The 14522-nt window shown below is 40.1% G+C and overlaps 1 protein-coding gene and 1 pseudogene across 1 annotated transcript; one reads left to right on the top strand and one right to left on the bottom strand.

Moving 5' to 3' along the window:
• The first annotated feature begins 3621 nt into the window (after window positions 1–3621).
• On the top strand, window positions 3622–9490 carry Mad2l1 (mitotic arrest deficient 2 like 1). Its single transcript, XM_041639652.1, has 6 exons — window positions 3622–4037; window positions 4410–4556; window positions 6638–6758; window positions 7618–7721; window positions 8416–8595; window positions 8692–9490. Exons 1-5 carry the CDS (start codon window positions 3965–3967, stop codon window positions 8586–8588), a joined length of 618 nt encoding a protein of 205 aa, XP_041495586.1. The 5' UTR covers window positions 3622–3964; the 3' UTR covers window positions 8589–8595; window positions 8692–9490.
• An 869-nt stretch (window positions 9491–10359) lies between these two features.
• LOC121432651 lies at window positions 10360–11757 on the bottom strand (annotated as a pseudogene).
• Between the last annotated feature and the right edge of the window lie 2765 nt (window positions 11758–14522).

The raw sequence follows: 14522 nt of genomic DNA on the forward strand, positions 1-14522 counted from the left end.
GTATTTTCACAGCTATTTGTCAGAACAGTGACAGTATGACTAACATAATTAAATTTAATTTTATATTTTGTCACTAAAGATTTTTAAAAAGACAGAAATATACAAAGACCCATTGGGGAAAAAGTTCATGGTTGATTTTATTATTATCATGTTAGCAATTATCTGGAGAAAAAAAGTCATTTCCAAAAATATCCTTATCGACTCTAATATAGAAATAGCACATGGTATATAGCATTTATATATGCATGACTTGCGTAGTGAATATTCTTCATTGTATTCTTCATTCTTAAATCTTGGTTTAATTAATTTTTGGAGAATTATATAAAGTCTGATAGCTATTTTCCTAGTTGGTGTTGTGATTTGGATATTAAGTGTCTTGAAGGCTCATGTGTTGCATGCTAGCTCTCCAGCTGGTGGCTCTAACAAATGTGCGTCATGAGGACTCTGACTTTATCAACATACCCACCATATTTTTGGAAATAACTTTTTCAGTTTTTCTTCATGTTGCTAATAGTGTGGCATAAATTAGGAAAAGTATATTTTGCTTCAATTTAAAGAACACCTTAAAACAGAGAATCACCATCTATTTGGAAGCAAAAGGACGACATCTAAACTAACAATTATATTAGCATCAGATAATTACCATCATGTTTTTTAACCTACTTGATCTCCAATTTTTAACAAAACCCTAGGTTTAGTGAGCATTTATTTTTGTTGGTAGCCTGCTTCCAGTTCAGAGGTTTAGTTCATTGCCATCATGATGGGCAGGGGGTGCCTACAGGCAGACATGAAAAGAATCTGAGAGTTCTGCATCCAGGTCTGCAGGCAGCAGAAAGAGAGACACTGGGTCTGCCTGGTTTGGCCTTTTGAAAACCCAATGGCCACCCCAAGCGACACATTTCCTCCAACAAGAACACAACTACTTCAACAAGGCTACAGCAAGGCCCCAAACAAAGAATCCACATGGTAGAAAGACAGAGCTGACTCCTGCCAATTGTCTTCTGATATCCACACTTGCACACAACCCCTCCTCCCACAAAACAAATAAATGTAAGAAATAAAATGGAACTATCACCAACATGATAACATTGCAATAAATTCCATCTAAATAATAAAGTAAATAACAAAACATGGCAATGCTTTTTGATAAGCCACCTATTTTTATTGCAAGAATTCATATTAGTTTCCAATAATATTTCATACTTAATTTTTACTAAAAACTTACTATGTGTACAATCATATCATTAAAATAATAAACTCTACAATTATGAAAATATATCTTTTGATTCTTTTAAAGGCAATGTTAGATCTGGAAGACTGAATCAGCAGTGACCAGTGCTTGCTGCTCTTCCAGAAGATCTGAGTCTGGACTCCAGCAACCAAGTTCCATGACTCACAATGGCCCATCACTCCAGCTCCAAAGGATATACCACCCTCTTCTGACCTACACTAGACACTGCACTCACATGCATAAACCCACAATCAGACATATACATAAATAATAACACAAATAATAGAGATGCAGCTCAGTCAATAGAAGCCTTTTACAAAGTCCTGGTTTCGATTCCCACCACTGAATAAACTGGGCGTGAAGTTGCACACCTTGGATTCTAGCTGTCAGCTGGTGGAGGCAGGAAGGTAAGAAGTTCTGGTCATCCTTGGCTACATAGAGAGTTTTAGGCCAGCTTGGGATACATGAGAGTTTGTCTCAAGAACAATACAAAAAAGAAACCAAATAACTCTAAGTTTTTTGACTGAAAGAAAAAAAGAATTAAAAAAAATAATCAAATACTTCCAATCCATACAATAAAATCATTACTGCAAGAAAATACTATTTGGCAGATGAAAATTGCACAAAAATATGATACATATATGTAGTTTTATGAGATTTAAAATAAACTGCTGAGTTGACAAATGTTCGCAGTATGTATGATGCACATATATTAAACTCTAAAAAAGAATATAAGTTCTGTGTTGTATTTCAATTCAACATTTCATTCTGAAGTTTGTCATTCTCAGACACGTGCCTAAGAACCATTAACAAGCATTCGACTGTGGTGTCAAAGGTTTTATTGTTCGGGTAAACACTGCCCTCGTCTGGCAATTGGAAATAGTTGTGGAGCTACACAAAATTCTTTATGGGTTATTACTGCAAACCACTCAACAAATTATGTACACTAGCTAATCAGTAAATGTTCTTGGCTCAAATCGTTCCACCTCCCCCCCCCCCAAAAAAAAACCTCCTCACAGCAATGAAGAAGCTTATCAGAATGTTCAAACAGGGATGCTTTAAAAAGAAAATAAATTAGTCTAAATTCTCCAGTAAATCAACCACTAACAAGACACTGGATCTTGAACTCTATAACCACTCTAGACCTTAATTCCTATTTAAAAGATTACTTAACTAAGTCATTAATGGAGTTCTTCAGCCTTCGTGTGCTTCTAGATTTAGAAGAAAAAAAATACTTTTCAATACCCTAGTAAAAAAAATAGGCCTATTTAAGACAATCTCCATATTTGTTTTAATAAAAATTGACTGTTTGTTGTTTGAATTCTCTTTTTAAAAAAAGGTTCAAGTTTTATTCCTCCCTGTTCACACATTTTTTTTTCTTAAACAATATACAGCAAGAATCCACTGAACTGTGAGGAAAAGTAAACTCAAAAAACTGAGACGTTTCTAAGAAGCGTTTTATAGTATTTCTTTTGATAAGCTGGGGGGGGGGGGGCGTGTTAAACCAAGTGCCCAAAGTTAATAGGAAAGAAAGAAACCTTCAATGATTCCATAATCTTAAATGTTGCCATGATAAATAGTTAGAAATCCACTGTTTGGGGGAAAAGAGGAGGGCACCTCGGCTTTATCTATGCCACCATTTCATTCTTCTTCCTCATCTGTCATAAATTCTTGCTCCACACTTTCTTTCTCTGATATATCCCTTCTAATTCAAATTTTCTGGCTCTAAATTCCTAAACCATTCATTATACTATCTAGTCGATTGGTTTCAAAGTGTGGTCTGAGTACCAGCACTGCCAACACTTGGGACACTTAGAAGACGTGACCATCTCCCATCTCCTGGACTCCGTACACTGTACAATAGAAAAAGTGTAACATGAATACCATGTGTGATCCTATATGGTGCGATGCAGACTTTAAATACTCAAAAAGTAAGGCTATATGAACAAAGGATTTAAAAGCAGGCTAATTGCAAAGAAAAGGTTTCTGTAATTCTGTGTGTGTGTGTGTGTGTGTGTGTGTGTGTGTGTGTGTGTAAAACCTGCATAGGGGTCAACTCTCTTCGCACAGGGTGCAGCAGACGTTTTCTAGGACCCAGTCGCCTTCATCTTATTTTTCCAAAAAAGTCGCGTTTCCACGCAAAACACGGGTTCTCCCACACCTGAAACTACCCTGGAAGCTTCCCAGCCTCAGGAATAGGCCGACCACTTGCTCGGCAGGCGAGCTTCCCCTTCACCACGGCTCGGCCTCCTCCACACCACCTGACCAGCGACCCACCCTGCCGTGAGGGCCGCGAACGCAGCGCGAAGCCCACTCTGCGCCTGCGCGAGCAGGCCACCAGCGAGGGCGGAGCCAGCGCCGGATGCCAGTCGCTGTGGGTGGGGCTTAGGGGCAGTTCCCTGGTCTTGCGACTGGGCTCACAGCGGAAACCGCGGTTTAGGACGGAATCTTGAGGCGCAGAGACTGACCAAAGCGGGTTCTGTAATGTAGGGGGAGCTTAGGGCGGAAGCCGGAAGCAAGGGGCGGTTTTAGGGAGAGATTAGTGTTTATAGGACGGTGCTGGGCCGGAAAGCGACGGTGTAGGTGGGGCTTAGGCACGTTACGCAGGCGCACGGCGCATCCCGCGGGCTGCGTAGTTACTTTTGAACCGGGTGGCGGGGAAAAAGCTGAAGGAGCTGAGCCATAAGGCGGCCCTGTGCGTGAAGCTGACAACGTTCTCCGTTAGGCCTAGCGATGGCACAGCAGCTCGCCCGGGAGCAAGGCATCACCCTGCGCGGGAGCGCGGAGATCGTGGCCGAATTTTTCTGTGAGTTTTGAATGCGGCCTGAGAGCGGCCTGGCCCGGGTCCTAGGACGCGCACTGGGGCAGAACCACTGCTTGGTCTCCCTCTCATTTCACCTGCAGAGGGGAGGACGCTGCGCCGCCCTGCACATACTTCGGCCTCCTGGAACGGAAAGGGTTTACCCAGATCATCACCCCACTCGCTCTTGAAAGCTGGAGTCTATGTTGCCAGCCTCCGACCACATACTCTGTATTTACACTTAGATTGCGATACGGTGCAGGTTGGCGTTGTTGGGTTAAAGGTTTTCCGTGTCGTTTTGTGTCTACTCTGCTTTCTGGAAGACTTTACAAACGTGAGTAGATGTCTATAGCTTTATTTTTTTCTTTTCTCTTTCAGCATTCGGCATCAACAGCATTTTGTATCAGCGTGGCATATATCCGTCGGAAACCTTTACTCGAGTGCAGAAGTATGGACTCACCCTGCTTGTAACTACTGACCCCGAGCTCATAAAGTATCTCAATAATGTGGTGGAGCAGCTAAAAGGTAATCATGTTTGGAGTTTTACATCTTCTAGGGTTATTGGTAAGGGTTACATAAGGCAATATAATATGCCTTCTCAAATACTGTGCTTCTGAAATGGGAGGAAGCGGATAATGGAGAGAAATCCCACCCTTTCTCCCACTGCTTTGAAGTAGGTTGAATGTCTGGACATTGTTTATTCATTGGTAGCTCGGTGATGTGCTGCCTGTTTGTCCAATACTTATTCCCATCTATTTTTATTCCTTCTAGAATTCTTATTTCTTGAGTTGTGCATCATTTAGGATTTCTGTGTTTAGCCTTGTATCCCCAAACATAATCTTCCGAAATACCAATTCTAATAGCATTCCAAAGCGTCTTTTATCTCTTTGAGTTTTTATTTTATGTGTTTGGATGTTTTGCCTGGGTTATATCTGTATGTACCAGGTACATGCATGGTTCCTGAAGAGGCCAGAAGAGGATGTCAGTCTCAAGAAGAGCAGCCAGTGCTCCTAACCACTGAGACATTGTTCTGGCTTCCAGAACCTTTTTTGTTAGAGTGTTTCAGTTTGTTTCAGCTATAGTTTTATTACAGTGTTCATTGCATTTTTGTTAGCTTCACCAATAAAATGGCCTACTTTTGGTGACCATCTGAGTGTAGTTAGCTTGACATCTCTTTAAGGCCATATTCTTTTTTTGTTTTGTTTTGCTTTTGAGACAGGGTCTCTCATAGCTCTGGCTTTTCTGAAACTTGCTATGTAAACAGGCTAACCTTGAACTTAAAGAGATCAGCCTCCCAAGTGGTGATACTAAAGGCATTCACCACTATGCCCAGCTTAAGGCCATGCTCCAAAACATTCTTTGCTATTCCTATCCACAGTAGAGTATTCATCAACACTTGGGCAGGTTGAGTATAAATTCACAAGCAAAAATGGTAGGGTATACTTTCTACAAATTTTCTCGGTCTCACATTACTGACATTTTAATCTGGATATTTAGTGGGAAGCTTTCCTGTGTATCTAAGATAATGTGGCAGCATCCTGTCTTCTGCTCACCAGATGCCAACCTTTCCTGGCTATGACCATCAGATACCTCTGTATATTGCCATGGGAGCCTGGTATACAAAGCTGCCTTTGGTTGAGAATTTCTTTGGTAGATTAGACAGCTAGGCTAGAAAAGATAAAGCACTTGGTAAATATGTGGAGATAGGCTTCTATTCTCAAGTGCAAAGATAACATACCTAGAGGAGTATCTCTCATCATTCTCGCAAACATGCTTCATATTCTGCAGAATAAAACCTAAATGTAGGATGCTCTTCCAAACTGTGTATCAGGGACTAGCTCAACAGTCCGAAGAAAGTCAGAAATCTGAAAACTACATCAGTGATTCTTACTCAAAGATAATCGAGTAAGTCTGAACAGTCGTAAGCATGACATCTGCTTTGTTGCATCTCTACCAATGTATCCCCATAGCTTTGCATCCTAGTGTCTGTAGACCCTCTCCCTTTTTACCCCTTTCAGCTTTCTTACTATCAAGACTGATAGGTTGGAAACACAAGGTTAATTGATCACTCTGCTTAAAACAGTTCTGGTGTTCCAGAGTCTTAGAAGCAGTTTCTTTATTCAACGCACAAGATTTTATATGATATAGCATCTTGATTTTTCATAATATATATTGTCCCTTTCTTTGCAATTATAGTATCCTGTAAAATTATATATGCTCTTCTGAGTATTTAAAGTCTGGACTTCCCTCTCCTTTGTCCATTTAGTGCAAAAACTAATCCTTCCTTCACCCAGTAGAATGGATCAGAATTTTTTTTTATGCTCTAATGCTGTCTTTCTGTTCCTAACCGCCACCACAGATGTGGCATGGCAGTTGTTTTCACAGTGGTTAGATGAAAGCCTATGCCTTATTCTTACTCTGGATTACAGGGAAAGTACAGGTTTCACCTATTAATCGTCGCACCTATTAATAATATGGAGAATTTAAAAATTGACTGAATTGTTAGTGGGGAACTTTTTCCTTATGTGTGAAAGGATGCCTGAAATAGTGGTCTTTAGAAGAGCGTTGTTATGGTTAGAACATAAGAGATGCCCTGTGTTTTGCAGATTGGCTCTACAAGTGCTCAGTCCAGAAACTGGTGGTGGTCATCTCCAATATTGAAAGTGGAGAGGTCCTTGAAAGATGGCAGTTTGATATTGAGTGTGACAAATCTGCAAAAGAAGATGGGTAAGTATGGATTAAATTATTTCTACTTTAATTGTTTTTTTACAACTTCTATTGTTATGAGTTCAAATTGTTCTGAACTGATTTCTTAACTGAGCTATGGTATGTTTTTAAAGATACTGACTTTTGAGGGACTTCTAAGTTCCTCTTAGTCTCTTAGTAGTTGTGTAGATAAGATGCTTTTTTAACATGCTGCCTTTGGCTAACTCAGTGAAATTTGACCTTCATGTTTCTGGTTATACCAGAACTATGATATGATATGTGGGCCATTTCATCAGGTGCTTACAGGGACTGTTAACTTCAGGAGATGAACCTAGACCCATCCCTAACTTAGATGTAGCTCTACTTCATCTAATGCCATGAACTTTTTTTGAAGATCGCTCTACATCAGAAATGCCTGTTATGCTAAGCATTGTTTTCTGTAATTCCTGTAATGAAGAGCATTTTGTTCTTTAATCTGTAGAAAATTTCTAGCTTATAAAAATGTTTATGTGTAATTTATTTTACTTACTAAGGAATTAGGTATTTGGATGTTAAAAATGCCCAAATTCTACCACGTTTATGTGTTAGAATCGATTTCCCTTTATCTTAGAGTTTCTGGATATATCCTTATTGGGAATGGTTGAGAAACTTACTGACCATCATGCACTGAATGACCTGATACTAAGATCAGCCCTGAAGGATTATGGGATGGACAGATACAGATGCAGTAGCCCAAGAATACCATTAGCCGTTAATCTTTAGTCTCCTAATGTATTGGTTCTGTGTTGTTGGAAGCATTTTGCTCAGATGAATGGTCACCAGTGTATGATAATTAACTTAATGAAACCTAGAATGAGTCATTTGTTTGGTTCCTTTATAGTGTTTGTAGGGAAAAGTCACAGAAAGCCATCCAGGATGAAATCCGTTCAGTCATCAGGCAGATCACAGCTACTGTGACTTTTTTGCCACTGCTGGAAGTTTCTTGTAAGTATTGTACAGCCTTAAATTTTCTGTGGGAAATGTATGCTACTGTTGGGAGGATCCCCATTTATTAGATCTCTTGATTTATCACTGCCTTGTAATATAAGTGGACATGGGAAGCAAAGTGCAGCGCGAACCACACCTGTGTTCCAGAAACAGTGAGGGCAAGGACTGACGAGATGGCTCAGTGGGTAAAGTACTTAGCAAGCGTGAGGTCCTGACTTAGGGGCCCCAGCACCAGGACCCTCCTGGTGGTTATGGTGGCCCACCTATATATAACTCTAGCCCAGAACACCACGGTGGGATCACCAGAGCAACCGGCTAGCAAAACTAGCCATCCTGGCAAGCTCCACCTTGGCTTGAGAAATCCTTCCTCAGTGAATAAAGTGGAGAGGCAGTCATTAGCTTGGGAACTTCACACGTGTGCTCCCCACACACGCTCAGAAAATGAGAAAAAAAGTGAAAACACTGAAAAAAGTGAAGATATCAACAATACTTTCTCAGAGTTTCTTACAACTCCTTTTCCTATCACTTTCTACTACAAAGTATATTCGTTTCTAAACTCGGTTTTCTTGAGGAAAATAATGAGAGCAAGCTAAGCTAGCTCTTTAGCGAGGGGGTTTCAAATAAGTTCCAGTGAGAAAGGTGAGGACAGCTTCAAATCTTAAGAAATACTGTAATCTCGTTTCCAACTTAGGTTCATTTGATCTGCTGATTTACACGGACAAAGATTTAGTTGTACCTGAAAAATGGGAGGAATCAGGACCCCAGTTCATTACCAATTCTGAAGAAGTCCGTCTACGCTCATTCACTACCACAATCCACAAAGTGAACAGTATGGTGGCCTACAAAATCCCTGTCACTGACTGAAGAGAAGGTGAGGAAACAATGAAATTAGCATTCTCAAGTGTTGTTTTTCCAGAAATTAAATCAAATATACTTGATATATTCTCTTCCCTTGGTTCATTTTCAGGTAAAGAAACCCAGGATCCTTGTTTGATAAACGTTCCTTGTTGTTCCATTTCTTGGGTTCCTCCTGGACTTGCCATAAAGTCAGCATAACAAGACTGCTGCACATTAAGGCAAAACGACCGATCTTTGTCAACATTGTGGAGTGGAGTGCTTTAAAAGTGGTCTTTGTAGATAGGAATTCTTTTGTTAGAAAGCTAAATGAATCCTTAACCGTTTAGCTCAGGAATCTTGACCAGGAAATAGAGAAGCATATAATGTAAATACAGCAGAAGGAACTGAGGCTTTGTTTAGTTCTGAGAGTCATGAATACTGCCTTACTGGGTCCTTTTGTCATTTCTCTTTGTATATAGACCCCATATTGAAATACATGCTAATTCATTGATTTTAGTGTTTATACCATGAACTCACAAAGCAATTGATGCTGATTAGTTTCTGTAATAAAGAACTCTTGTTTTTAATGTTTTATAAAATCAAGTTTTAAATGACAGTGATACAAAAAATTAAGTTAACTTGTGTTTTACATTTGTGTTATAGTGTCTATATAAATAGTATGGTGTTATGGTCAGATACTGCAGTAAATTGAGTGAGTGGGTTGTTCACTTTGGTCATTTGCTGCCTTTTTATCACAACAGTGCAAGTAATGTGAAGAGACAATGTCCTTTGAAATTAGTTCAAATACTAGGCTATAGTATCCTGGTTTTTGGGTTTTTCCTGTCCTATATATTTATTCTTAAGTTGTCATATCAACATTTTAATGACATTTCAAGTAAAAACTGAAATGAGTAAAAGTCATTACCAAACATTGTCTGCGCTATCAATTCAGTTATTAGACAGGGACGCCAGTGGCATCGCTATTTAGAGAGGTAAATTGGGGTGTGAATAGTAAGAATAGTAGTTTTTGATAAGTTCTAAGTTTTTTTCTGTCTATAAACTTGGTTTCCCTTTGATTAACATATAATAACAATAGCACACAAGTTTAAAGTATTTGTCAGGCAACAAGACTTTTGTGAATATACTTACAGATTTAACTACCCTGGACAACAGACTTCAAGACACTTGCTATCGTTAAACTCCCCATCACAGGAAGCATGCCAGGCCAAGGGCTCAGGTCCAGAACCACATAACTCAGATTGAGTATCAAGGAAGCTTAAGCCTAGACAGGTACAGGATGCTATTCTGTTTCTCTAGCACAGCCAAGTACTACAGTATCAGGAGGGAATGGGTAAGAGGAACAGCCAAACACAGTTACTGTGTTAAGGGTGCAGACACCATGGTAATGAGCCGTGTGCTCATTTGTTAACGTTCTTTCCTCAAAATCACTAAAGTAGGATCAAAACAAAACACTCCCGATTAAAATGATTCTAAGTAATTGTATTTTAGAACAGAAATAAAGTTGTGCCATCCACCAAGTATTCCCCCTTTAAGTTGAAACTAATAAACTAAAACCTTTATTATAGCAACTCTAGAATGTTCTCCAAATCTGGAACCATGTATACACACATTGCTTGTGGTTGTATACATTATATCACATATTGTGAGTGGTGGTGGCTCACTGCGGATGGATTTTATCTAGAAAAGTTACCAAAATACTTTAAGCTAAAAAGGGCAGACAGTGTTAAGAGCTCAACAGTATTAAAGTGAAAGTAAATTTGGGCAAAAAACAAAAAAATAATGAGTTGGCTTTCTAAATATTCAGCAACCATGATGCTTACTTTATCAAAGGGGCCCTTTATCTTTGACCTTGAATTCCATACGTGAGTCTGAGTTCCTTCCCTCAACCACCAAACTTTATTCTGTTCCTCTTCCTTATTCATTTATAAATATGGGTGGTAATTTTCTTTATACAAACTCCATCCTTTTTTCTGGATTATGGCACCCTCAGACAGGATGGTCCGAGAATGCAGCATGTCTTTGAGCTACCCAGACAAGTCCTGCCTTAGTTAATAGCTCAGTGTAAGGGCTTTCCACAGTCTCTTCATTTTCATGTTTGTGGAGTGAACAGTCATTTATCCATTCCCAGAATGGCAGAGATCCATTGCTATAACTATACAGACTGTTTAGCCTAAGCAGTCCTCAGTATTAACTTGTGTCAGAGAGGCATTCTAGCAGCCACTGCTGCCATCTGCTGGTCTTCCTGTGAAAAATTAGACTTCAGAAAAAGCAGTGCACAAAGGCCCAAGTGTGTCGAGTTGATGTAGAATGCAAGCATCATCAGTAAGTAGTATCAGAAACCCTGTGTCTCCTTGAAAATGAAGATACAGCACAGCATTAAGTTCATGACCAGCAGTGATGACTGGAAAGCTGATCATGGCGCTCAGAGAGTGGTTGACTGAACCAGCAGCGATGGCCCATAGTACCCCTGACAGGAAACCTGGTCAGATTGCCTCTGGATACAGCTTTGGCCTATTTCATGGCTACACAATAGACCACAAAGTAGACTACTACTGGAGTGTGCAAAAAAAGTCAAATGATACCAACTAGCACCTGCATGTGTGCTGTCATATCTTCCTGTGGTCCTTGATGTAAACAATTGGTACAAATGTTGATGCATATAGAGTATTTGAGATATCACTGCAAGGCTGCATTCACAATGCAGTAGAACATGGCAAGAAGACTACTCACCCAGGAGGAAATGGCACGGGTCTCCAGTTGTGTTGATTACAGACACTGTCATCAGTGTGTGTTGTCCACAATGCATGGGTTATTCAGAATTTCACTTTTGATAAGGTGAGAGCACTTAACAGCTGTCAGTCCAGCTCCAAAGTGATTCAGCATGGGGCCTGACACTTCTGCATCCTTTCCAAACAAGCCAAAACTTGAGCTTGCCCAGCCATTAAGGTTTTAAATGATCCTCAAATAGGGTTCCCAAGAGGTAAACCAATGGTTTTGATCATTGTTCCCTGTTGCCGAAATGCAGCCAGCAAGCATCACAAAAGGCCAGAATTGATGACAGTGTAGTATCAAGTTTACTACCACTGTGACCAACCAAATGCCAGCACGAAGCACTCACTGAGGGAACGTCTCCTCGCCAGTGTCATTTTATAAGTGGTACAAAGGTGGAGCCAAATGAGAATTACTACAGCAGAGAAGAAGTAGCCATGGTGAAATCTGTTATTGCTCGTGGTTGCATGGGTGGCAGAGAACTCTTTCAGTTTGCTCTGAGAGTTTCTCCAGGGAGTGGCAATCTTCAGACCCACATGACTTTGGTGGGTGCTCACTGCACTAACTGCAGAACCCAGCCCAGCTATTCCTAGAATCCTCTGTACTCTTAATAGTGTCAACCTCATGTTTCTTACAACTTTGAGCACCACGCTTTCAGCCAATGGCTTAACAGTAAATCTAGGGAAAACTAAACTGAATACTCAAGAGAGAGAAGACAGAGTCAAGAGAAGCCACATAGCTGCCTGCAGGAGACAGACGCACCTGAACCATACCAGGCAGCTGGGAACAAATGAAAAGCCTCGACCAGTACACTTCCAGAGGATCCAGTATCTTCTGACCTCTGGATTGCCCACACCTGGTGCACATACAGGGAAAATACATATGTAATTTTAGTTTTAAAGAAAACAGAATTTTTACTGATTTCTTTTTTCTTTTACCCAATTCTTTTATTGAAAAAAAAAAAAACAATACACCTAACATACATTTATCTTTTTTTCCCTTATATTTTGGGCTTTTTGAGACTAGCTCTCTTACTGTAACCCAGGTTGGTCCTGGAATTCATGTAGCACAGGCTGCTCAAGAATTTGCAACCTCTTCTAACTCAGCCTTCCTAGGGCTGGAATTGCAGGCGTGAACTACCATGCATGTGTTTCCTGCTTTCTGCTATCACCAGTCACATTAAGTACACTGAAAACACTGCTGGTGTCCCCACTGACCATTCCCATATACTTTGTGTGAAACCATTCCTTGACCAGTAAGTTCCTGTTACTCCTCCCTGAGTCTGATAGCTGACTCTCTGTCTCTCATTTTTACTGTTTATAAATATCTCATACAAATTAAATCCCACTGTTTATAGTGATAGTTCATTTGTGTTTTAATAAATAAAGCTTGCCTGAAGATCAGAGTGCAAAGTTAGCCACACTAGTCAGCCGTACAGTCCAGGTGGTGGTGGTGCACACCTTTAATCCCAGCACTAGAGAGGAATATAAGGCAATTTGAGACAGGGGCTCGCAGTCTGAAGATTTCGTAGAGGTAAGAAGAGCTCTCCAGTGGTTGGTTGGTTTGCTTTTCTAATCTTCAGCTTGAACTCCAATATCTGTCTCTGGGTTTTTATTATTTGTGCTACAACTGTTTGTCAATTTGTGTATGTTTTATTGTCCTGATGTCCTCAGGGTTACCCATACAGTATATCTCAGAATTCCCCTTTTACCGAGTATTATACTGTGTGTGTATGAACCACACTTTATCTGCTTTTCCATCTGTGGATGTTTTGATGCTTCCATCTTTCAGCAGTGTGAATAATGCAGTTGCAAATGTGGATCTGCATATATTTTGAGTACAGGCTTTCAATCATTTTGGGGATATACCACAATACACTGTGTATGAAAATTCTGTTTTTCACTTTTTGAGGCACCAACATTTTTTTTTCTGCAATGGATGTTATTGTTGAGGACACTCAACAATATTGTATGTTACAACATAGCCAATTTATAAGTAAATTCCACTTTCTTTCCATCTGTTCAATATATTAGTGCTGGTAAGGTTCTAACGCCCCTTGCTAGTGGTGTAATGTTTTTAAAGCCCTTCCATTTTCAAATCGTTACAACACATATCCTATGGTGTTTTAGGTCTATAAATGTTTATGCTTGCTATGTCTCCTTTGTGTACTGACCCTTTAAAATATATAATACCTATTTTATTTTGTCTTTTTGATTGAAAGTCTTTACCTTGTGTTGGTACAGCCATTTTTGCTCTTTTCTGCTTATATTCTGCCTGGAATGAATATTTTCACCCCAGAGTTCCGCTGGTGTGCTGCTGCTCCTTCTCCCAGAGCCCCTTTAACAATGACATTGGAGAGAGATTCAGTGTTAGCTAATACACATACTAACTATATCATGAATAAGGTGTCATTGGCATATCCTTTCTGTCTAATGGCAAATACTTTAAAGGTCCATTCACCTGCCTTGTGAAATAAGTTTGCAGCTGGTTGGAACTTTCAGGTGTATACTCTGCACTTTCTTGTTTGATTTTGTTTTTTTGTTTGGGGTTTTTTTTGTTCTTTGTTTTTTTGATTGAGAATGTCTCTGTATAGCCCTGTGTGTCCTGTAACTTGCTCTGTAAACCAGACTGAACTTGAACTCAGAGATCTGCCTGCCTCTACCTCCTGATTGTTGGGATTGAAGAGATGCACCACCACTACAAAACTATTTTAATCCTAGCATTTCTAAGGTAGAGGCAGGAGGATCTCTGAATCTGAGACCTGCCAGAAGAAGAAGGAGGAGGAGGAAAGAGGAAGAAGGAAGAAGAAGAAGAAGAAGAAGAAGAAGAAGAAGAAGAAGAAGAAGAACCTAAACCTTAATCATAGCTGAGTGTAAAAACCACCTGATGGCAGCACCTGGGAGGTCCTAGGTCTTACCACAGGGCAGAAAACCCTGACTGCTCTTTGGACTGGAGAGGGAGGGGGAAAGGAGTGGGTGGAGGGGGAGAAGGGTGGGAGGAGGGGGCGTACGGGGGGAGGAGGGGGAGGGAAATGGGAGGCTGGGAGGAGGTGGAAACTTGTTTTTTTTTTTCTCCTTTTCTCAATAAAAAAAAAAAACTTCTAGAGATAGAAAAATCAACATCACCTGAAACAGAAATAAACCAAAAAAAAAGAATAAGATGGACAAAGTA

This window comes from Microtus oregoni, unplaced genomic scaffold (genome assembly GCF_018167655.1).
Source record: "Microtus oregoni isolate MIOR12 unplaced genomic scaffold, Mior012 000002F_ref0000024, whole genome shotgun sequence".
Taxonomy (NCBI): Eukaryota; Metazoa; Chordata; class Mammalia; order Rodentia; family Cricetidae; genus Microtus; species Microtus oregoni.

Coding starts and splice junctions, on each gene's coding strand:
- Mad2l1 (XM_041639652.1), top strand. CDS start 3,965: ATGGCACAGCAGCTCGCCCGGGAGCAAGGCATCACCCTGCGCGGGAGC. Junction 6,759..7,617: donor AAATCTGCAAAAGAAGATGG/GTAAGTATGGAT, acceptor GTTCCTTTATAG/TGTTTGTAGGGAAAAGTCAC. Junction 7,722..8,415: donor GCCACTGCTGGAAGTTTCTT/GTAAGTATTGTA, acceptor TTTCCAACTTAG/GTTCATTTGATCTGCTGATT.